This window comes from Antechinus flavipes, chromosome 3, assembly GCF_016432865.1.
Source record: "Antechinus flavipes isolate AdamAnt ecotype Samford, QLD, Australia chromosome 3, AdamAnt_v2, whole genome shotgun sequence".
NCBI classification, from domain to species: domain Eukaryota; kingdom Metazoa; phylum Chordata; class Mammalia; order Dasyuromorphia; family Dasyuridae; genus Antechinus; species Antechinus flavipes.
In genome coordinates this window covers 241,876,727-241,900,658 of record NC_067400.1, presented here as the reverse complement: position 1 = coordinate 241,900,658, position 23,932 = coordinate 241,876,727, and the positions used below count along the sequence as shown (strand labels likewise).

General features: G+C 32.9%; 1 protein-coding gene across 1 annotated transcript in view; it reads left to right on the top strand.

The window, feature by feature from the left end:
* Positions 1-23,932, top strand: part of BACE2 (beta-secretase 2) — an 83,639-nt gene that overhangs the window by 21,489 nt on the left and 38,218 nt on the right. Inside the window, exons 2-4 of the mRNA XM_051984768.1 lie at positions 7,906-7,994; positions 16,862-17,078; positions 20,726-20,848. Of these exons, the coding sequence (XP_051840728.1) occupies positions 7,906-7,994; positions 16,862-17,078; positions 20,726-20,848 (429 nt within the window). The remainder of the gene's footprint in view (positions 1-7,905; positions 7,995-16,861; positions 17,079-20,725; positions 20,849-23,932) is intronic.

The following is a 23,932-nucleotide window of genomic DNA, read 5'->3' as shown; positions in this document are numbered from 1 at the left end:
TCACTGGAAGTCTAACCTAGTTTTCCCCTTTAATACAGTATTTTGCCTTAATGCTGCAATTAGCAAATGGCTTTCAGTAGGCTTTATTGCCAAATTAAATAGGAAAAGTAGAGGAAGAAAAGAGTAATGGAACAAATGAATAGTCTGCATTTACTTTTAAACCAGGTGGTAGATGTATGTAGTAGCTCATTAGATTGTTAAATTGTTCTTAATGCTTTTGCTAATTGTTCCTGCACCCTAAGATCTAATTTCATTTAAGAGTGTCTGTTTAAGAAAAGGATTGAGCAAAAGGATAGGAGTTATGAAAGCTTCTCGGTCACATCTGGGGAATTTTGTATTGTATAAAACCTGAATGCCAGACTGTCAGTGAAATTCAGTGATTCTTAATAGTTAATATTTTTTATTCCTCTTATCTCTTAACTTCTCTGTCATACTTTGGTTCACTCCCTCCTCACCTCTATTTATAATCATTAGTTTCCTTTAAAGATCAGCTCATGTGTTTCTGACTTGAGGTCTTATCCCTATCCCAAGTTGTTAGTGTTTCCCTCAGCACCAATTACTTGGAATTTATTTTGCATCTGTCTTTACATAATTAAATACACATTATCTTCTTTTATAAAATGTACACCTTATTTATATGTCTATAAAATATAAACATTTATATTGATGAGAATAGTTTAAATTCACAGTGCAGGATTGACATGTTACTTTGGACAATGTTCTCCTGGTTCTGCTTATGTCATATATATCCGTTAATGTAGGTCTTTCCAGGTTTTTCAGAAAACCTCCTGCTCATCTTTCTTTTAGCACAGTATTCTATCATAATCTACAGCACAACTTCAGCCAATCCCCAAAGATTGAGCATCCCCTCAATTTCCACTTCTTTGCCACCACAAAAAGAGCTGCTACAAATATTTCTGGACATGGGTACTTTTCCTTTTTATAAAGATGTTTTAGGGATATAGATCTAGTAATAGTATTGCTAAAGCAAAGGACATACACAGTTTTGTAGCACTTTGTGGATGATTCTAAATTGTTCTTCATAATGATTGGATCCATTTCACAAGTCTACCAACATGCATTAGTTTCCCAGTTTTCCCATATCCCTTCTGTGGTATTCTTTTTCTTTAAAGTGATAGTTCTCTCTGGGAGAAAGCAGGTTTCGCAGGGAAGTTTCCTGGAGGCAGCCTTAGTTTTGGTTAAGAGTAATAATCACCCAAAATGCAGCCAACTGGTAAAAATGCAAACGTTTATTTTCTCCTTCCAAAATAGCCCGATTAGTTGAGGCCTATCTCTCTGCTTGGTTCCAAGAGCTCTTGCAGATTGTCCTTTGATTCTGCTCTGCTTTCTTCAGTCTCCAGACAGCCAAGTGGAAAATGGAAAGAATCTGCCTTGCCTTGGAGAGAGGTCTTGTGGGCTTCCTCCCTAGAGTGCTCCTCTCCGACCCCAGTCAATGTTCCAAAGTAACTCTCTCTAATTCAGAGTAACTCTCTTCCGAGAGAGGATTTCTGGCTGAACTCACTTGATGCTCCCCTGCCAATCTAATTCAGCTGAACTCTCTTTGAGAGCCTCTGTCTGTTTCTTATATATGAGAGAGTAGGATTATGGGTTTTCTCCCATAGTGCTCTCTGGCCCTAAGAGCTTCAAGGGAGGTGTGAATTTGGATATATCATACTAAACCCTGAAATCTCCCAAATGTGTGAACTCCAATGAGTAAAGGTGTAAACATAAGCATTGTATCTATTAGTTCTACTTAGTACCTTGTTTCAAATTCTGGCCCAAAACATCTCCTTGTAAGATCAGATCAATGATACTGAACCATGCTAAATTAGATAATTATTGTCTCTATCAACTCTAATGACTTAACAGTTTGTAAAGATTCCAACACCTTCTACCATGTGCCATTTCCCTTTGCTGTCCTGTTAGCCAGTCTAATAGGCTAGAACCTCAGAGTTCTTTTAAAACTTCTTTTCTCTAATCATAATGACTCCAAAGCATTTTGTCATATGACTGTTAATAGCTTTGATTTTTTTCTTCTGAAAACTGCCTGTTCATATTCTTTAATTATTTGTCAAATGAAAAATTACTTGCATTTTTATAAACTCAACTCAGTTCTCTATATATTTGAGAAACAAGGTCTTTATCACAACTTTCTCATAAAAAATTCCCCCCACCCCATTTTTCTGCTTTCCTTCTGTTTTTGGATGCATTAGATTTGTTTGTACAGAACTTTTTTTTAATTTAATGTAATTTAAATTATCTATTTTACATTCTCTAATGCTCTCTATCTCATTAGTCATAATTTCTTCCCTTATCCATAGATCTTACAAGTAAAATATTCCATGTTCCACCAACTTGCTTATCTAAATAATGTAGTCATATTGACCTTATCTTGGTATATGGAATGAAGTATTACTCCATCTCTAGTTTTTGCCAAATTTCTTTCCAGTCTTCCCAGCATTTTTTGTTAGTGTATTTTATCCCCAAAGTTTAGATCTTTACATGTATCAAACAATAGAATACTATGGTTATTTGTTACTATGTATTATGTACCTAATCTATTCCATTGATGTTATGAGCCAGAACTTGAAACAAGGTGATAACTCAATGGAATTGATAGAAACAGTGCTTGAGTTTACACCTTTAAGAGTTTACACATTAGAGCTCACACTTTGGAGTTCACAAGTATGGGTGATATACAAAGTTAACTTTGTAACTTTGTGAATTCACACCTCCCATAATCCCACTCTCAGAGGAGGAGTCAACCTTTGAGTTTACACCTCTAAAAGAGCATAAAAAGAGCATAAAAAGAGCTGAGCTCAGTGAGGAGGAGTCAGTTGAAAAAGATTGATAGCCAGAAGTCAGTGAGTTCGGGAGATTGACAAGCTAGAGACTGCAGTCAGACAGAAGGAAGGATTTGGAGGAGTAGAACCAAGATTCAAAATTGCTGTAGACGACAAAGGACAAGCTGCAAGAGCTCTTGGAACCAAGCAGAGAGATAGGCCTCTAAGAAAACTAACCGGGCTATTTTGGAAGAGACAATAAAAGACTGTACTTAAATCCCTGGCTGTGTTTGAGATGATTATTACTCTGACCTGAAACTAAGGCTGCCTCCAGAAGCCCCCCAAGAAACCTGCTCCCAGAGAACAATCATATTTTATTTTATTTTATTTTATTTTATTTTATTTTATTTTAATTTTTATTTAATAATTACTTTATATTGACAGAATCCATGCCAGGGTAATTTTTTTTTACAACATTATCCCTTGCACTCGTTTCTGTTCCGATTTTTTTCCCCTCCCTCCCTCCACCCCCTCTCCTAGATGGCAAGCAGTCCTTTATATGTTGGATATGTTGCAGTATATCCTAGATACAATATATGTTTGCAGAACCGAACAGTTCTCTTGTTGCATAGGGAGAATTGGGTTCAGAAGGTATAAATAACCCGGGAAGAAAAACAAAAATGCAGATAGTTCACATTCGTTTCCCAGTGTTCTTTCTTTGGGTGTAGCTGCTTTTGTCCATCATTTATCAATTGAAACTCAGTTAGGTCTCTTTGTCAAAGAAATCCACTTCCATCAAAATATGTCCTCATACAATATCGTTGTCGAAGTGTATAATGATCTCCTGGTTCTGCTCATGAACAATCATATTTTAGAAAAAGAAGAGAACACCACACATTGATTTATCATACTATTTCTTAGTCAGGATGAGATTGTTTTGATAATTAAATCTTCATAAAATGGTTTAAGATCTGTTTGATACTGCTGAGCCATCTTCCTTCAATTGTTGTTGTTATTCATTCTCTTGATTTTTTGTTCTTAATTATTCATAGTTTGATTAGTAGGATATTGAATAAGTAAATTAATTTAGATAGAATTATCATTTGTATTATATTGGTTCAGCTTTCTCATGAGCAATGAATATTTTCCCAAGTGCTTACATCTGACTTTATTTGTATAAAGTGTTTTATAATTGTGTTCATATAGTTCCTGGGTTTGTCTTGACAGATAGACTACCAAGGATTTTATATTGTCTAATGTTATTTTAAATGAAATTTCTTTCTATATCTTTCTGCTGAGTTTTGTTGATAGGCTTATAGAAATATTAATGATGTGTGGAAATATATTTCATGGAAACATTAGTTTTGTTACCCAGTTCTAATTTTTAAGGAATTTTCTTTGGTGATCTTTTTACCTTTCCATTTGGCCAATTTTGTTTTTTTAAGGAATACTTTTCTTCAGTGAATTTTTGTGCTTCTTTTTCCATTTTGAACTGGGTCTAACGTCAAGAAGACTCATTCCTGAGTTGAAACCTGGGCTTAGAAACTTATTAGTTATGTGACCCTGCGTCTCAATGACCTCATCTGCAAAATGAACTGGAGAAGAAAATGGCAAATCATTTTAATATTTTTGTGTAGGTTAAAGCCCCAATGGGGTCACAAAGAGTCTAACACAGCTGAAGTATTTTAACTTCTTTGCCTAGCTGTTAACCTTTCCCCCCAAAATTTTCTTGTAACAATCTTGTTTTTCCCCAATCTCTCTCTCTCTCTCTCTCTCTCTCTCTCTCTCTCTCTCTCCCTCCTTCTCTCCCTCCCTTTCTCCTTCTCTCCCTCCCTTTCTCCTTCTCTCCCTCCCTTTCTCTCTCTCTCTCTCTCTCTCTCTCTCTCTCTCTCTCTCTCTCTCTCTCAATTTTTAAATTCTTTTTTGAGTCCTTCTAGGAATTCTTTTTTTGTGGTTTGTGACCAATTCACATTTTCCTTTGAAGTTTTGCATGTACTTATTTTGATTTCATTTTCTTTTGAGTTTATGTTTTATTCTTCTTTGTTACCATCATGATTTTGTATGATCAGGGTTTTTTTGTTTTGTTTTGTTTTGTTTTGTTGTTTTCGTTTTTGATGTTTGCTCATTTTTCAACCTATTTCTTGACTTACAACTTTACATTAAAATTGAGCTCTGTTCCTTGGCACTTTTAACTTTAGGCTTTTTTTGCTTTTAACAGCTAATTCTTGGAGTCTTTAAATATTAAATCCTTCTAAGGTGGTATTATCTAAGGAAAGGTGCTTTCCTAATTTGTGCTCTGTTTTGTGTGCTCTGGAACTATAACCAGGGCCCCAACACCCCTGAAACAGCAAGCATTGGTGAGCCAATATTCCTCTTAGCTCTGGGATTCAGACCTAGACCTAAGTATGAAAAACGAGACAGAGTTCTGCACCCAGTACTAGCAAATAATCCCCTGTAATCTCCTGAAAATTGTCTGACTTCCAAGGCAGACTTTTCCTACCAATCTCCTAAATTGCTCTGGGTTAGAAAATTGATTCACCCATATCTTTTGTTGGCTCTGCCACTCCAGAATTGAATGTTGAGGTGTTAATTTAAGATTGTTTGAAGGAAATTGTTGTAGATCTCAAATTAGTCTTTGCCTTCACTCCATCGAAATGGTTCTGCCTATTTATGGAAATTGCCTTCCATTATATAGATGATTATAATTCATTAATAGGATGGGGCATTATAAAAGGGTTCCTTCATGGTATGATGTAAATATTGTGGGTGGAATTGTATACCAAGAAAAGAATACCAGGAATGTCTGCATAGAAAATTACTCCTAGCTACCAGGGTTAATATGAACACTATAGAGGAATGTTTGCTACAGTTATGTCTGATTATGCGTGACATAGTGTAGGTGCAGAATGTCATCTGAATCGCAATTTTTTGTGTGGATGTAGAGTGGGTTGTGATTTTCATGCAGTTTTTTGTGCTTTGTTTTATATGTATTTGCCATCTATATATGATAAATATTTATGAGAGTGACATACAGTCAATACTAACAATGATATAGAGAGAAGGATTTTTAAAATTCAGATTATTGAATTTAGTGATTAGAAAATATACTTGTTTTTAAAATGTATAATTGGTGTTTTTAAAAGACAATCCCTCATTTGAGACATGTTGACAACAATAACAAAAATCTTTAAGCTCATAATCCAAAATTTTTTTTATGTCAACAATGAATGAATTATATGTTTCATGTCATTTTAGATTATATATGTGTTGGGCAGGAAAAAATATCCTTTTTGTAATATTGACATCCGTTTGTTAATACAAAATTCCATTTGAGCCACCATTCACAATTGTCTCCTTGATTTAATCCTGACATCAGCAATATGCTTTTATACATTCTTAAATTTTATGCAAACCATATGAAGTATCTTGTGTTAAGACTAAGAACTTTCTTTTCTCAGAATATAAATTCAATCAAGTATTCCTTAGTATTGAGATCTAAAAGTCATGCGAGGAAGAATTTATCGGAGGATGGATCTTTATTACAAAGTAGAATTCTCATACAGATACCGTTTTTCACAAGTCAGTTTGAAGTTTTCCATTTTGTTTTTGGAAAGTGTGCATGCTTAAAGAGAATGTTAACTCATTCATTATACTGATATAAAGTATAAGTTAATACAAGAAAACCTGGTATGGAATATTAATAAAAACAAATGACTTGAAAAGGGTCAGAGATATTTAGGTAACCTCTGTAGGAACTACACCACTGCCATAATTAATTTCCTATCATTAATTTACATAAATCTTTGCTCTAACCTTCTTACATCTCATTTACATCTTCATGACTTTACTCATACTCTTCTCCCATTCTGACACATTTTTTCCATCCTGTCTACACTCTGCCCTTCCTCAAAGTTCTGCTCAACTTCCTGTCTGCTTCCTCAGTGATTTCCTAATTTGAACATCCATAAACTTATCCATATTCCCTTAATGTACAGTTTTGTGTTGTTGTTTATAATGTGTGTGTGTGTGTGTATATGTATGTATGTATGTATGTGTATGTGTATGTGTATGTACCTTTTCTCTCTGGCTAAAGTTTAAGCTCCTTGGGGACAGAGTTTGGGTCTCCTGTGACCTAAGACAAGTCTAAATAGTCAATTTGATTAATTACACCTAGAAATGATCACGTGCAGTAGATAATGGTTTTCCCATTCCAGTTAGAAAACTGACATTCAAAGAAGAAAACAAACCTGATTGGTATTGCTAACAGGTCACATATTTGTGAATTGTGATATTTTTGGCAAGTCCCTAGGCCTTTAATAGGGAACTACTAATTGTCAATTCAAGGCAGTTATCAAATCCTATATTAGGAGAAATAGGCAGAAAACTTAAACATACAGGTAAAGGGCTACAGGGAGAAATGTATGCATTCAGTATTTTTTTTTAAGGGGGGGAGGATTTGGGTTTTGATTTTTGATATTGACTTATTTAAAAGGCATAATTTAACTTGCTACTATGTGTATACTTATGTATTAGATCATTGTGTAGATAATCTCAAGGTTCTCTTCATAATTAGATTCTTTTTTTCTTTAGTTTTTGATTTTTAGTTTAATTTTTAAATTTCTTAGTTACACCTATATGGCAAGTTAGTTTAAAAAGGAAAAAGAAGTTAGATTCAGTTTAATAAGTGGTAACTTAAAATAATTATTTAAATGTTTTCAATATTTTAAATTATGTGGGGTAAATTTATTTTTCAAGATGATATTCATCTTTACTAACTGAAAACTTAAAAACCCATTTATGTTCTTGTTGAGTAAATTTTCAGTTCTGTTCAACTCTTCATGACCTTATTTGGAGTTTTCTTGGCAAAGATGCTAGAGCCATTTCTTTTTCCAGCTCATTTTATAGATGAGAAATTGAAACAGTGTTAAGTGCCTTGTCTAGGGCCACATAGGTAGTAGTTATCTGAAGCTGGATTTGAATTCAGGAAAAGAAGTCTTCCTTGACTCCATGCTTGTCATTCTATCCATTTACCACCTTAGAGATATAGACCTTGCTCAATTAAATCTAACACAAATAAGACAATGATTTCTCTTTTTTCTTTTCTCTCTTTTTTTCTTTGTAGCTCCAGATTCTCATTGATACTGGAAGCAGTAACTTTGCTGTGGCAGGTGTCCCTGGTCCACATACAACTTCATACTTTGACATTGAAAAGTAAGTATAGAATATAAGATTGGAAATTAAGTTGGATTTTTATGTGCCGCTTGAAATGGCATTTCAAAAAGTCTTGGATGAATTATCCTGCTATTTTTGTAGAAAAGGAATAAGATTAATTCAAAAAGTATTTTTTTTTTGGTTTTAACCTTCATAATTACATCTGAAATGATACTTTCTATAAGAAAAAGGCAGTATAAATGTGTCATACTTTAAGAAAACAAGAAGTCTTAAGTTCAAATCCAGTTTCAGACATATACTAGCTACGTGACCCTGGCCAAATCATTTAACTTCTGTTTTTCTCAGTTCCCTCATCTGCAAAATAAGGATAATAATAACTCTTATTTCCCAGGATTGTTATGAGGATCAAGTGAGATAATAATTGTAAAATGCTTAGGGTGGTACCTGGCCCAAAATAAACATTATTTAAATGTTAGATGTTTATTATTGTTGTCATTGTTGTAATTATTAAGGCAAGAGTGAGGACACTGGTATTGTCACAGGCTGAGCATCCAGATGCCTAGGAGGATGGTGTTATCCTTTAAAATAATTGTGAGGGATAGAACAAGAAAGAGTTTGAAGGTAAATATAAGTTCACTTTTAGACATGATGAGTTTAAGATATCCAAGGCACACCAAGTTTAAGATGCCCAATAGGCAGTTGAAGATATAAGACTGGAGCTTATGAAAGAATTTATGGTTGACTAAACTAATCTGAGAATCCTCTTCAAAGAGCTAATTCAAACCATGGGAACTGATGAGATCATTAGGTTTAGACCAACATCTTATTATATATTCCATTTTTTAAAAATGAAGAATGAGGCTACTCCAAGATTCTAGAACTCAACAAACAGAACCTGGAATTCCCAAAATCTATACAACAAGGCAACAGCTTAGAGTTGAACTAAGAATTCTGGAGAAATTTGATCAGCCAGTTCACAGTCATTTATTACATACTATATGCTAGGCAAGTGTGCTAAATCCCTTTGAATAAAGAAAAAACAAAAATCATCCTTCCCTTCAATATTATAATCTAGTGTTAAACACTATATATGTGAATTGGTATATACAGGATAAGTACAGAATAAATGAAAAGTAGTCTTAGCAGAAAAGTCATTAGTATCTTGGGGGCCTGGGAAAGGCCTCCCACAAGAGGTAACATTACAGAGAGTCTTTTTAAAATCTAAGATTTAGAGATTAGGAATAGGAGTAGTCCAGGAATGGAATTAAACCTTTCAGTCTCTGAATGATTTTTTTTTTTTTTTTTTGGTTTGGGATAATAGAATCTGATCTGAATAGTCACAGATATTTCAAGTTCTTGTTGTTATATTTTCTTCAGAATAATAAGCAATCCTAAGATTAACTCACCTCAATTTAATTGAATGAATTTTTAAATACATATTCACTCTGATAATGTAACATATGGTGAGAAATCACTTTAAAATGGCTAGAAATTTTCTTTTTGTGATTAACAAAGGTATCTGCAATTTCAAATATCTCTAATTATTCTTTGGGATTTATTAGCTGAAAATAACTTGAAGCCAACCTGCAATTCTCATCACTAAAGTTAATTAATATGAAAAGCATGGCAAGGCTTTGGCAAAGTACCTCTTGCCAAGATGTATGGTGATGAATAATAAATGGTAAATGTATTCATTGAACTGCTAGAAAATGGGAAGCAAATGCTCAAAACTGTTTATACCTATTTATCAGAATTTTCATTTTTTGAAGTATTTCATAAATTACCCAGAAAATTGTGAACACAGGTAGAACTAGTTCTTCCACATCAGCAGGCTTTAGTAGTATTGAGACCAAGAGGCTATCTAGAATTACTATCATCATTCCTATTCCATTTCATCACTTGTAGCGAGGCAATCTGTAGTAGATTTCTTTTCATGAGCTAGTAGTTGTTTCAAATGACTATTAGCCTAACTGTTCAGACAAGAAAAAATATATATTATTAAAAAATAATTGTTAGCCAGACTATAATAGGCAGTTGTAAAAATAGCTCATAGAGTTGATAGATTGGAATAAATATCTGGGAAAGGCACTGTGAATGGACAATGAATTGGGCTCAGGATTGAGTAAGAGAGAAATTGGGAAGTTGCACCTTACTGACTTAGGGTACTGTCCCTTTCACATTTGAATAGTTTGGTTGTTGTAAAAGAGAAAAAAATTAACTTTTGAATAAAGAAAAAGAATTAAATCAACTTTTGAAAATGTAAGGTATTCTCCCTTTTGCTTGTAAACAATTTGGTTATTTTTTTAAAAGCAAAAAAAAAAAAAAAAAAAAAAAACCTAAAATTACTAAATTCAAATTTGTAAAGATACCATTTTCAGGTAAAAGTTGTTAGTCATAATTTTAGAAAGACTAAATAGAAAACTTAGAGGACCTATTTCAGACCAGAGAAATGACTGAGGCTACATATCATTTGCATTTTAACTTTCTTTTAAAATTTTGATAAAATTAAAGTTCACAAATTGGCAGGCTAAATAACTATTTAGAGACTATGAAATAACTAAATGAGAACTATTTAATTTCATAACTAATAGTGAGACGAATTTTGTATGTGTTTTCTCATAAAAGCAAAAGTGAGTCACTAAGAACCAGGAGGCTAAGATTTGAGCCATTCAACCCAGAAAAGAGATAATAGGACTACATAAGAAGACAATAAAAGATGAATCAGAAGATGTTAGAAGGAGCATTTCAGCTACTGGGTCTTTGAATTTTGTTGTTGCTATTCAGTCGTTTTCAGTAATGCCCAATTCTTCATGATACCATTTGGGATTTTCTTGGCAAAGATATTGATGTGGTTTGCCATTTTCTTCTCCAGATCATTTTACAGATGAAGAAACTAAGGCAAACAGGTGAAGTGACTTGTCCAGGGTCATTAGTGCCTGAGGCCAGCTTTGAACTCAGGATGATGAAGCTTTATAATTTAGGCCCAGCATTCTATCTACTTCACTATCTACTGTTTGAATAGAGAAGGAAAAGTCTGTGCAATTGTTTCTCAGACACTAGAGCTGAATGGCAACTCAGACAGAATCCAGTTGAGTAAAGAGCTAATTTGCCAAAGGATATACAACCTGAGGAGTTCTAAAAGGATTTTCATTACAATAGTGTGACACTCTATAGTCCTTTCTAAAGAATAATAATGAATTAAAAGAACTTGTCACTGTTTCAAAGTTTAAAAAAAAAAAAAAAAAAAAAGGCTAAATTTCCCCAAGAAGACACTCATGAGGTCCCAAAGAGGAACATAAAGTACAGAAGCAGTTTCATGTAGTGCCAACAATTGATGTGCGTACTGGACAAAGTAATGAGTGAAATAAATATGAATGGGGCCAGGCAAGTTCAAGCATGCATCTTGAACTGACTTTTATTTCTTACAGCTTCCCTTTTATATCCACCATAAGTGTATTTTTCTTTGTTATACATTACACAAGTGCCAGAAAACCACAGAAAGTATAACAAAGGCTGTGACATTTCCTTATTTTATTAGTCAAGGCTCATCTTGATATTTGTTTTCATTTTTTAAACCATCCTATCTCAAAAATACACTCACACTGTCAGTAAAAAATCTGAAGGAATTCGGATATAAGTTATCAGCTGGGAAACTGGCCTTGCCAAGTTTTCTAAAGTCCTCCAAGTGACCTTATCTTGCTTCATTTTTCCAAAGGACTGGCTTCTACTCTCCTTCCTACCCTCCATGTTCCAATCAGAACTATTTTCTTGCTTTTCCTCACAAATGAAATTACTTCTCCTATCTCCAAGTTTCTGAACTGTCTTTCTTAAATTCTGTGGATGCGCATCTTATTAGAATCCCTTGTTTTCTTCAAAACTCAGTTTAAACACTGTTTTCTATATGAAAGCTTTCTTGATTTCCCAGTTATTAGTGTCTCTCCCCTCAAATAATCTTTATTTATTCACTTGTTTATTTTAAAATACAGTACATTCCCAACAGATAGTTATAAATTGTATTTATTTTTAATAGTGAAAAAAAATTTACTTTCTCTACTTCCTACTTCCCAAATCACTTCCTCCCAATAAAAAAGAAAAAGAAAGCCCCATTAACATATGCCAAAACAAAACAAAATCTTACATTAGCGAAATTACAAAAAGACAAACCAAAATCATGTCTTACACATTGATCTGAGTCCATACCCTCTCTGTCCAGAGGTAAATAATGTGTCTCATCATTAGTTCTCTGCTATCACTTCTTAAGTTTTACAAAGTCTTTATAATATTGTTTTTGTATTATAAATTGCTCTTCAGTTTCTGCTCACTTAAATTGTCCTTCTACAAATTCTACCTCAAAAACCCATATTTGTCTCCTCTAAGACCAACTTAGAATAAGTTTAATCTTTCTTCCATATAAAAGCACTTTAGATGCTTATGAAAACAGCAATCTTCTTTCCCTATCTTCTATTCCATAAAATAAACATCATCACTATTCTTCCCTCTCCACTCATACTCTTTCTTCAACCTATCTTCTTCTTTTTTTTTTTTTTTCATAATTATAACTTTTTATTGACAGAACCCATGTCTGGGTAATTTTTTACAACATTATCCCTTGCACTCACTTCTGTTCTGACTTTTCCCCTCCCTCCCTCCACCCTCTCCCCCAGATGGCAAGCAGTTCTATACATGTTAACTATAGCACAGTATATCCTAGATATAATATATGTGTGCAGAACCAAACAGTTCTCTTTCAACCTATCTTCTAATGGAAAGCTTTTCAGTCTTACATCTTCTTCTGAAAATAGTGTAACTTATTTATGACTCCGAAAATGTAGTTACTATACCTGAAAAGAATATTCTAGAAAGTATCTGATCATGACATAATGGATATTGTGTACCTCTCTTAATGCAGTACAGCATATCATTTATTAGCCTTTTTTCTTAATGTCATGTTGTGAACTTATATAAACTTGTAACCTACTAAAAATTCCAGATTTTAAAAATAAAAAGCATCTAGCCCTACTTCTTCCATCTTATACATCTTATTTTAACCCAAGATTTTACATTTATGCCTATGATAATTTAATAATTATTTCAGTTTGTCAAAATTATTTGGGATTCTGGCTTTATTCCAACATAATAGTTATCTCCTCTAGCTTAATGTCATCCATATATTTGAAAATGATATCATCAAATAGATGTAGAGTGCCCTAAATGCCTCCCTTTGAATTGAGTTGATATTTACCTGTTTGTGACTATTAAGATTAGCTATTCATCCAGCTTTGAATTCCTTTGTTTATTTTCTAACTCACACCACTCAATCTTTTCCATATGAGATTAAAAAACTACTAAAAACTTTCATGACATTTTGGGAAGCTAAATCTATATCAACTCATTTTCCACACATTAAATTAGCCTACGAGCTCCTGTTTTTAATGAAGTTATATTACCTATTGGCAAAATATTCTCTTTCACAAATATTCACAAATTATCTTTTGATATTATAGTCTACAATTTAGAAAAGAATTTAAATTAAATTCAATGTCCCTGTGAAGCACTTTTTCCTTCCTTCCCTCCATTCCTTCCTCCTTCCATCCCTTCTTCTCTCTATCCATTCCTCCCTACATCCTTTCCTGTCTCTATCCCTTCCTCCATCCATTCTTTTCTCCCTCTCTCCTTTCCCTCCTTTTCTTTCCTCTTTGCTTCTCTCCCTCTCTCCCTCCCCATTCTCTCATATATATGTGTACCAAATATACACATTCTCATTTTACAAAGTGAGACACTTTTCTTTGATGCCATGGCATTTATTTTATATTTCATGGCCTCTGAAACATTACTTACAATACCACTTTGCATTCATTGCATGCTGTTATACATTCTTTTACAGTCTCTTTATAGCCAGGGTTTCAAGTACTTGTTAACATTTTTATTCTTCTTACCTAATGCTTGACAGAGAAAACGAGCAAAATAAGAGTTGAAAAGTAGTTCTTTCTCTTCTTCTTACCATTTCATCCAGTTCTCACAGTGGTCATAGAATGCTCATGCTTTTTTTTTTATTTTTTTTTTTTTTATTCAAACATACCTGAAAACATTCCTTTTTGTTGTTTTTAGCATTGATCACCAACTTCAGCTTCTTCTGGACTTTAGTGTTCCTGACTATTTTAAAGGACTGTAATACTTTGTGTATCTATTTCCCATTATTGGCAAGTATCCATAAGGATGTAGACTTAATGCCATGAATAACATGAGTAAAATGCTACAGGCAGAAAAACTGACTTTTAGAAGACTTCCAAAGATCTCTGAGTAAAAAAATCAGAGGTACATAGAAACTTTGAAGTTAAAGCAGTAGAAGTAATAGAAACATTAAAAAAAAAAAAATCACAAATGAACAATCATAAAGGAAAAAAAAAAACAGAGATAAACTGCTCACATCCTAATGTAGTAAGATGATATGGGAACCTCAGAACTCCATCACCATCTGGAGTTATAGAAGGAGAGACCTGGGCATGGTTCTATTATGTCTTGATAATCTCAAGGGAAGAACAGTAAGAGAGGAAACGAGAAATATGCTGAAGAGAAGGAAGGGCAGAAAGGGAAACAAAGATTGGAGAAAATTATCTCATATAGTCACAGTGCCCAAGGTTACAAGCAAGAAGGATAAAGGTGGCCGACACTTGAACCTCACTCCAATCTGAACTGATCAAAGAACATTAAAGACATATATATTCATACACACAGAAATATGTGCAAAAAGACATTTTACTTTCCAGAAATATAGAAAGAAGGAAAGGGGAATTTATGGGGAAAGTAGATTAGGAAATGGATTAGTCTTAAATAAAACAAGATATACAAAAATATTTATTACTTTTTTTTGATAGTATATGAATAATATATATGGAAATGTGTATATATTATTATATATCACAGAGGGTATATATTTATATATATGCATGTTTTATATATAATATACATGTATATGTATATATATATATATATATATATGTGTGTGTGTGTGTGTGTGTGTGTGTGTGTGTGTAATTGTTGTTGTTCCTGAGTTGTTTCAGTTATGTCTGACTCTCCATGGCCCCACTGATGTTTTATTGGTTTGCTATTTCCTTCTCTAGATTATTTTATAAATACAGAACTGAGACAAACAGGGTTAAATGATTTGTTCAAGGTCACACTGATAGTAAGTATCTAAGCTACATTTGAACTCAGATCCTTCTGACTCCATGGCCAGCCAGCATTTGATCTACTGTACCACCTGGTTATGTGTGTGTGTGTGTGTGTGTGTGTGTGTGTGTGTGTGTGTGATGTATGTCTGTGTGTATATTTATGTATGAGTATAATTGGGTACAATTATGATTTTAGAGAAACCTAGGGAGAATTCTATGAGCCAATGCACAATAGAGTGAAAAGAGCTGATGGCAACATGATAAAAACAATCAATTTTAAAAGCATTAGGAACTCTTACTGGTATAATGAACAAATAGTTCCAAAGGGGTAATGATGAAATATGTTACCTACCTCCTCTTAATAGTGGTAAAGGACTCAGAGTAAAAAGTAAAACCTTTTTTGGGACATGACCAATGTGGACATTTGTTTTCCTTGACTATGCAAGTTTTTAACTGTAATTTTTTTTTCTTGCATTTTCACTTTGGCAGGAGTAAGGGGGAGATGGGTATAGGAGAGGAAATGTGGAATTTTGCTGTTTGAAAAAAAACAATTTTTTTTCTAATCGAATATTCATAATTACACAGAATACATAATATTGTATTGTATCATAAAGACCTTCAGAATCATTAAATCTAGCTCACTCATTTTATAGATGAGAAAAGATGTAACTTTTAGTTGTCAACTAATAATTTTTAAAAATTATTATAAAATATTAGTTTCTAGTTTTTTCTCATCATTTTTGAATCATCTGCTTTTTTCTTCCCTTAACTCATGTCCTCCTATTTTTTGGTAGCAACAAGACCTAGAAATAAGAATCAATTTAATATCTGTATACTCTTCAGAATAGTGTTACTTAAGTTAAAATCTGATTTTTTTAAAAATTTAATATTTATAGTAGCTCATATAATACCAACATAGTAAACCTTCTAGCAATCCATCATATTAATTTCCTTTCAAAAATAATTATATTCTAATTTCTTTCTATCCTATTTTTGTATATGTTAAATGAACATAAAAGGAAATCTTGAAGACTAAATGTAGAGAGGAAGAGAAGCAATTCCATCTGCTTCATTTAAGCTTTAGTAGATTCAGAGATTTTTTTTTAAAGTGCATCCATCCATCCAAATATATGTATATGTATATGTAATTTTGTGTTTTTGTGTATACATATATATGTTGTATATAAATATATATGTGTGAATCATATATGTTTCTGTGTTGTGGTTTTTTAATATCAAGTAATGGAGCCATCTCATTCTGCCCTAGTATAATTGGGAGAGCTTCTTTAAATAGCTGTCTGGCTGCCAGTTACCCACAGCACAATTCTCTAAAACCCTAGGACCTATTTTAATGCTTTAACACTTCTTTATACATGGAAAGGAAACTCACAGTGTTTCATAGTAACTTATAATCATTTAATGTTAGAATTGAAAATGATCTTAATGATGAAACTAATTTAACCTTCCTGATTTTCAGTTTCTTCCTTTGTAAGGGTTAAAACTGATAATCAATGAACTTAAATGAGTTATTATCATGAATATGTTTATAAACTGTTAACTCATAATTTTAAAAATATAGGGGCCTTTACTATCTTATAATACCTAGCTAGTATATATTATGAAGGACTATCTCCATCTCTTCCCCACCTCTCAAAAAAGGTTTGATGAATGAAGACCAAGTGAATGGGATTATAACACTGCATCAACTGTGGTTTGATTTTATTTAATTTATAGGTCTAATACATATCGGTCCAAAAATCTGAATATCAATGTTAAATATACTCAAGGAAGCTGGACAGGATCAGTTGGTGAAGATGTGGTTACTATTCCTAAGGGATTCAATAATACCTTTCTTGTTAACATTGCTGTCATTTTTGAATCAGAAGATTTTTTTTTACCAAAGACTAAATGGAATGGAATACTTGGACTTGCCTATGCCACATTAGCCAAGGTAAGCCTTTCCACTGTCGTATAAATTAATTCCCTATTCTTGGCCTCTATGAAACAATGAGAATAATAAATACATAATTCTTATAAATTTGAAAATAAAGCAGATAGGAATTAATTCTCAATGTTAAAAATGTAGAAGTGATTGTAATAGAAAAAATATATCTAAAAAAATACATTTTATAGGAGGGGGTGGAGCCAAAATCGTAGAGATTACACAGGTCTCTATCTGAGCTCCTCCAAGTGGTCCCTCAAATCAACAGTTGATTAAGCCTCTGAACTGGTTTTGGAGTGACAGAACCCACAAATAATTGGAGTACAACAAATTTCCAGAAAAAGAGACCTTGGAATAACTTCAGAAAAGGTCTGTTTCAATCACGTAGGGGGAGAGGCTGCTGAGTCCAGAACACAGCACAGGAATCCCAGGCAGGGAGCCAGGGCATTGTGGCATCTCAAGGAATCTACTTGAGATCTTAGGCAACTCTGTTCTGGTTACAAGTCAGTGATTCAGCAGATTTGCTGTGAGACACTCAAAAACAAATACAAAAGGCAAATTGTGAGCCACTGAGCCCTGGAAGAACTGGGATTTGGGCATGCCTACCCAGCACCAGAAGTCAATCAGAAGCACCAGTCCAGGGCAAACTAAAGCTGCCATCCCTTTGCCTTAAGACCAGACCTCAATCTTAAAAAAAAGAAAAAAGAACTCTGACCATAGATAGCTTTTATGGAGAAAGAAAGAACAGATCTAAGACCCTTAAAGGCACATCAGCTCCAGACAAAGTCCCAGAGAGTGATATGAATTGGTCCCCATTTCACAAGGCTCTTTTGGAAGAATTCAAAAAGGATCTGAAAAGAGAGATAGAAGAAAAATGGGGAAAGGAAATGAGATCTTTGCAAGAGGATATGGAAAAGAAAAACCAGAAATTATCTGAAGAAAACTCCTTAAATAATAGACTTGATGAAATGGAAAAAACATGTAACTCTTTTCACTGAAAAACAAAATCTGTGAAATGAAAAAAATGCAATGAACAAAACATTTCACTTAAAAGTAAATACATCGTATACATTTTTGAAATGTAAATCTTTTGAAATGTAAAGTGGAATATCTATAAAGCTTTCTGAAAGAAATAACATAAAGGTCATGTTATATTATTATAGCAATTGATTTGTTGTTTTCCAGTTACATAGTAGTAGTGTTAACAGCAAAAAAGTACCATAATTTTAGTTTATTTTTTTTAATCTACATTAAAATTTTTCAATGAAGATAAAGACACAAATTCTTGAATATATACTTTTATAAGGGAAAAGTTAAAAAAGGGGGGGGGGAATCTTTCTCTTACTAGTTACAGTAAATATGGACCTCAATCAATTAAAAAGGAGTGTAAAACAGTCCTAAAAGACAATTGTACTACTTTCCCATAAGAGCAAAGTATCATTAAGGAAAATCCTTACATCATTGCTGATATAATTTCATGCAAATTGAAAACTTTGGGATAGTTGGAGCAGTAAGATGTTAAAATGGATTAAATAGGTAGTATTCTATCTTTCTGTAGAGTTCATTAAAATTTTAAAAAGATAACTTTCTTCTTGTGACAATTTAAACCAGTCATTTATACCAGTTAAATAAAAAAAATCACCTAGAAAGTCTCTTCTTATGTGGAAGTCCAACCAATTGAGATAGAAGTCGTACTCCCCTTAGGGACAAATTGAAGAGTCCCTCATGCCAATGTCTTCATGTAGTACATAGACCACATAGAATTAAATCGGATAATTGGTCTAATTGTTTCCTAGTAGCCATAGAAAGAGCAGTCTCCATATCTGAAGATAAGTAATTATCTTTTTTTAAAGTTTTGTGTGACTATATATAAACTTAAGAAAAACATTTTTCTCCTGTGCGTCTTCATTTTCAAGACAAATAAAAATAGTTTTGTTTGACAGACTTTATGCTTCTCCAGTGCAAAGAATGTTGGATAAATATATAATTTTTGGAAGTTAAAGAATATAAAGCTTTTGTAATATTCTTATATATTACAAACATATATGTATAAATATATATGTTTCTAATATGCGTGACTATAATGACAACTTCATTTTTCATCAAAATTTTGAAGATATTATACATAATTATATTTCACTGGGATCCAAAAGACAGTGATAATTTACAGAAAGGAGACTAAAAAGAGTGGAAGGGGACTTCAAAGAGTTTTGCGAGATTTAGTAATGTGAAGATATCTTAAGGAACAATAGAGAGTAATCAAGAATGCGATTGGCAAACACTGTGAGAGCAGTGTCCTTGGATTGATGGCATTGGAGGAGAGACCTACAAGTAGGATTAGAAGAATAGAGAGTTAAGTACAAGAGGGAGACTTGACTTGTTACCAACAAAGACCCCCAAAAGGAGACAATTCCCTTTTCTAAAGAAAAACCATTCTTTCACCTGCCAAGAGCATAAAGGCAAACATCATCTCTACTCCTACTTATACTCTAGCCTGAACCCTAACTAAAACCCAAAGTGTATTAATCAAGGCTATTGTGAGCAACTTTTCAATGCCAGAGTCTGAACTAAAGTTTGCTAACACTTTGTTCCCCTAAACTCAGAAGTATTTATGATGAGCTATCTTTTGTACTGACTCCACTGAGTAGATAGAGAAATGCTTTCAGAGCAAATTGCTGTGGCAACATGTAACAAATGAAGCAAATAAGATTAGAGAATAGTGATTGATAGCAGTTAAAATACTTATAGACCAATAACATATTTTAAAAATAATTGATAAATAAATAAATATTTACTTAATGACTACAATTTACCATATTCTAGGCTGGGTATTTCAGAGAAAACAATTTTTTAACTTCAAGAAGTCTAGATTTTATCATGGGATAAACACTTCTGGACACAAATTTAAAATATCTATGCAATAAATACAAGTTAATTGAAGAGGATAACAAACAGATGAAGATAGGCTTCATTTAAGGAAGAGACAAGACTTGAATAAGGGTTTGGAGGAAAAGAGGAAAAAGAAAACTGAAAAGGGACTGAATTCCAGATATTTATTTATTTTATTTATTATTTTGATTTATTACATATATATTTGTTTTATTCTATATTATATTATATTATATATGTTATATATATATTTGATTTATATTGATTTATTTATTAATGATGTATATTATTATATTTTAGACTCTAAATGGACTAAGACTTTGTCATACTTTATATGTGTGTATGTATATGTATATGATTGTATGTGTATGTATATATGAAGAAAAATAAGATGGAAAGAGTCTGGAGAGGTCAGTCCTATTTCTATGCAAACATCTTTGTTTCAGAGATTACAAATATACCATCTCCATCAGTGTCTCTTTATATCTGTCTTACACATGAGCTGTAATAATAGATATAATATCTGTCAGACATGTCTACAACAAATATAAATTAATATTACATTATTTAAACTACACAGAAAGGGAAATTTAAAAGTCAAAGGAAGTTATGCATACAATTTCTAAAATATTTTCATTTGAATTTATTCATTTTTATAAAGAAAATATAATTTATTAGATATTAATTTCTTTTTTATAGTTAATACCTTTTTCACTAAAATATGAGTAATAATGAAGTAATTGTACTTTTGATTTATATTTTCATAGCCATCAAGTTCATTGGAGACATTCTTTGATTCCCTTGTGAAGCAAGCAAAGATCTCCAACATTTTTTCCATACAGATGTGTGGTGCAGGACTTCCAAGGGATGGTACCAATGGAGGTAGTCTTGTGGGTATCTTTTAGTCTTAAAGAGGAGAAAATTATTATGAGAGGATGGGGCTTTTCTAATCTCTTTCAAAATGATTACATATAATAAAGACAAAAAATTAGCCTTTTCTTAAGAGATCACAGTCAAATAGAGGAGATAGCTTGCAAACAACAATGTACAAACTAAATAGGAATTTATCCAAAGAGAAAAGACATTAGAATTTTAAAGGTGATTAGGAAGGATTTTCTATAAAATAGGAGATTTTAGTTAAGGCTTGAAGGAAGCCACAGAAGCAAGGAGATAGAGGAGACAGAATTCCAGTTTAAAAAAAAAAAAGACATAAGGGGCATCCAGGTCACTGGGGCAATAAAGCAATAAGGAAGAAGTTGAAAGATAAAGTGTATTGTGGAAAGAAAAACAAAGAGGCAAGGATTACTGCATTGCAGAATACCTGTAGGGGGATTAAGATGTTAGAAAACTGGAAAGTAAAGAGTTAGGAGCAGATTCTGAAAGACTTTGAATACTAAAAGATATTTAATCCTGGAAGTAATAGGAAGTCTCTCAAATTATTAAGTGATGGGGTGACTTGGTCAAACTTCAGCTTTAGGAAGATCACTTTGAGTGGCAGATGGACTAGTGGGGAGAGACTTGCAGTCTCTCAACAATCCATTACAACAGTCCTGTTTTTAGGTGATGAAGGATTGTGTAGTGCCTGATATAATATAGAAGTTTAATAAATGCTTATTAACTAATTAATTGATAGCACTTAGGTGGTTTCATTGCCAGAGGAGAGAAGAGGACATTGTTTTAAAAATGTTGCAATGTTAAAACAAACAAACAAAACAATCCAGGTCATTGCAAAAAAAAAAAAAAATGGATATGCTGTATGATACAGTGAGGAGTCAAAAATGACACCTTGGCTTAGAACCAGGATAATTGAAAATATGTTAATATTCTTAATAATGGGGAAGGAGGGAAGGTTATTTTGTCAAAAGATATTAAGTTCGATTTTCGATATATTGAATTTAATATGTCTACAGGATATCTAGTTTGAGATGTCTAATAGGTAGTAGGAGATGTGAGATTGAAAGTGTGGAGAGAAGTTTGAATTAAGTAGATCTAAAAAGTATCAGGATAAAGATGATAATTGAATCCACAGGAGCACCAAGTTAAAGCCTGGTGACACAAAGATAACAGAAACGAGTTGGAAGAAAATAAAGCAAAAGAGATTAGGAAGGAATGGTCTGATAGATAAGAAAAGAATGAGGAGAATGTGTTGCCCCTAAAGCCTACAGAAAAGAACATACAAGAGAAGAGGGTAATCAACTGTGTTAAATGTTGCAGAGAGGACAAGAAGGATGGGAATTGGAACCATTAGATTTGTCAATTAAGAAATCAATCATTGGTCATTTTAAAGAAAGCAGTTTGATTTGAATGATGAAGACAAATTGTACTACAGAGAATGAAAATGAAATGAGAGGAAAGGAAGTTAGAACACTTATTGTCCATAACCTTTTCAATGAGTTTAGCCACAAAAGGAGAGATATGAGGTGAAATCAAGAGGGGACTGATGGATCAAGCAATGGGTTGGGTTTGAGGAAAAAGAAGGCATGAGCATGTTTGTAGGCAATAAGGAAGTAGCAGGTAGACATAAGATAAGTGAGAATGAATATGATAAAGGAAGTAATATGCTAAAGAAGATGGGATAAAGTTTGATGATTGTGTGTAGATAGATCAGCACCTGAGTTCAAATCTGGCCTCAGACATGAAACACTTCCTGGCTATGTGACCTGGGCAAATCACTTATCCCAATTGCCTCAGAAAAAAAAAAAAAAATCAACTATAATTCCAGAACATTCACGGTGAAATCTGCCCAATTCCTATTAGAAAGGTGAATTACTCAGTGCAGATTGAGGCATAAATTTTTTGACATAGTGAATATAAAATTTTGTTTTGCTTGACTATACATATTGTTAATTGATTTTGTTTTTCTTTGCTTTCACAAAAGAGAGGAGATAGGAACAAGATAATGTGAAACTAAAAATAAAAGTAAAATTGAATTTAAAATATATTTGTTAAAGTGTTCTATTGAGAGGAGAGGAATTGGGGAAGAAAAATTTCCTGGAAAAGTATTCCTGAAATAAAGTGAAAGGTTAAAAAATGTGATCACTACCTCATATTCACTTCATTTAAGAAGTTTTTAGAGAATGGAATTTTTAACTTTCCCTTTAGAAAGGAAATATTTTTTAAAAGATTAAGAAAAGGCTATTCCAGGCATATAAAATATCATAAAACCTTGTTACCTAAAGTATTTCATACAGGAAATTGCATGATATTTAGAATATATTTCCCCCAAAATAAATAAAGTGTTGAATCACTTGTTTTTTTCTTAAATTTAGGAAATACCTTTGTTATTGGTTTTATAAATGTAAATGTCATCATGTTTGAAAATTTCCCTTTGATGTTCTCACTTTTCTAAAGTAAACAATTATGTCATAAAAAAGAAAGGAAAGAAGGAAGGAAGAATTGAAAAGAAGAAGGAAGAAAGAAAAAGAGACAGAATGGGGAGAAGGGAGGAAAGAGAGAGAGAGAGAGAGAGAAGAGAAAAGGGAGAAGGGTAAGAAAAAAGGTGAGGGAGAAGGAGAGGGAGAAAGAGGGAGCATTGTATGTCCTGGAGGTTTATAGATCTGGTAGACCACAGGATTTTGATTGGTAAATATGAATTGAGTGAACCTCAGATGGAAAGAAGTTACTACATAATAATGGTAAATGGAGAACCAGAAAGTAATAATGAGGAACAAAAAGTGTTCCATCTCCCTCACCTCAACTAGCATTGGGGGGGGGGGAGGGGGGGAGGGAAGGGAGGGAGAGGGAAGAGGGGGAGGGAGATGGGGAATGAGAGAAAATACAGCCATTTCTGTAAAGTCTGGGAGGCTGTGTCATCAGAAGAGACTCAGCAGATCTCAGTGAGAGCTCAAAGATAGAAAAGGGAAAGCTTTAAGATGAAAGAATTTGTTGCCCATGGAATAGACATTCCAATAAATATAGTAAAAAAAAGATGGTTAACTTAGGAGTGGGATATGAGGGCATAGTACTGAAGGAAA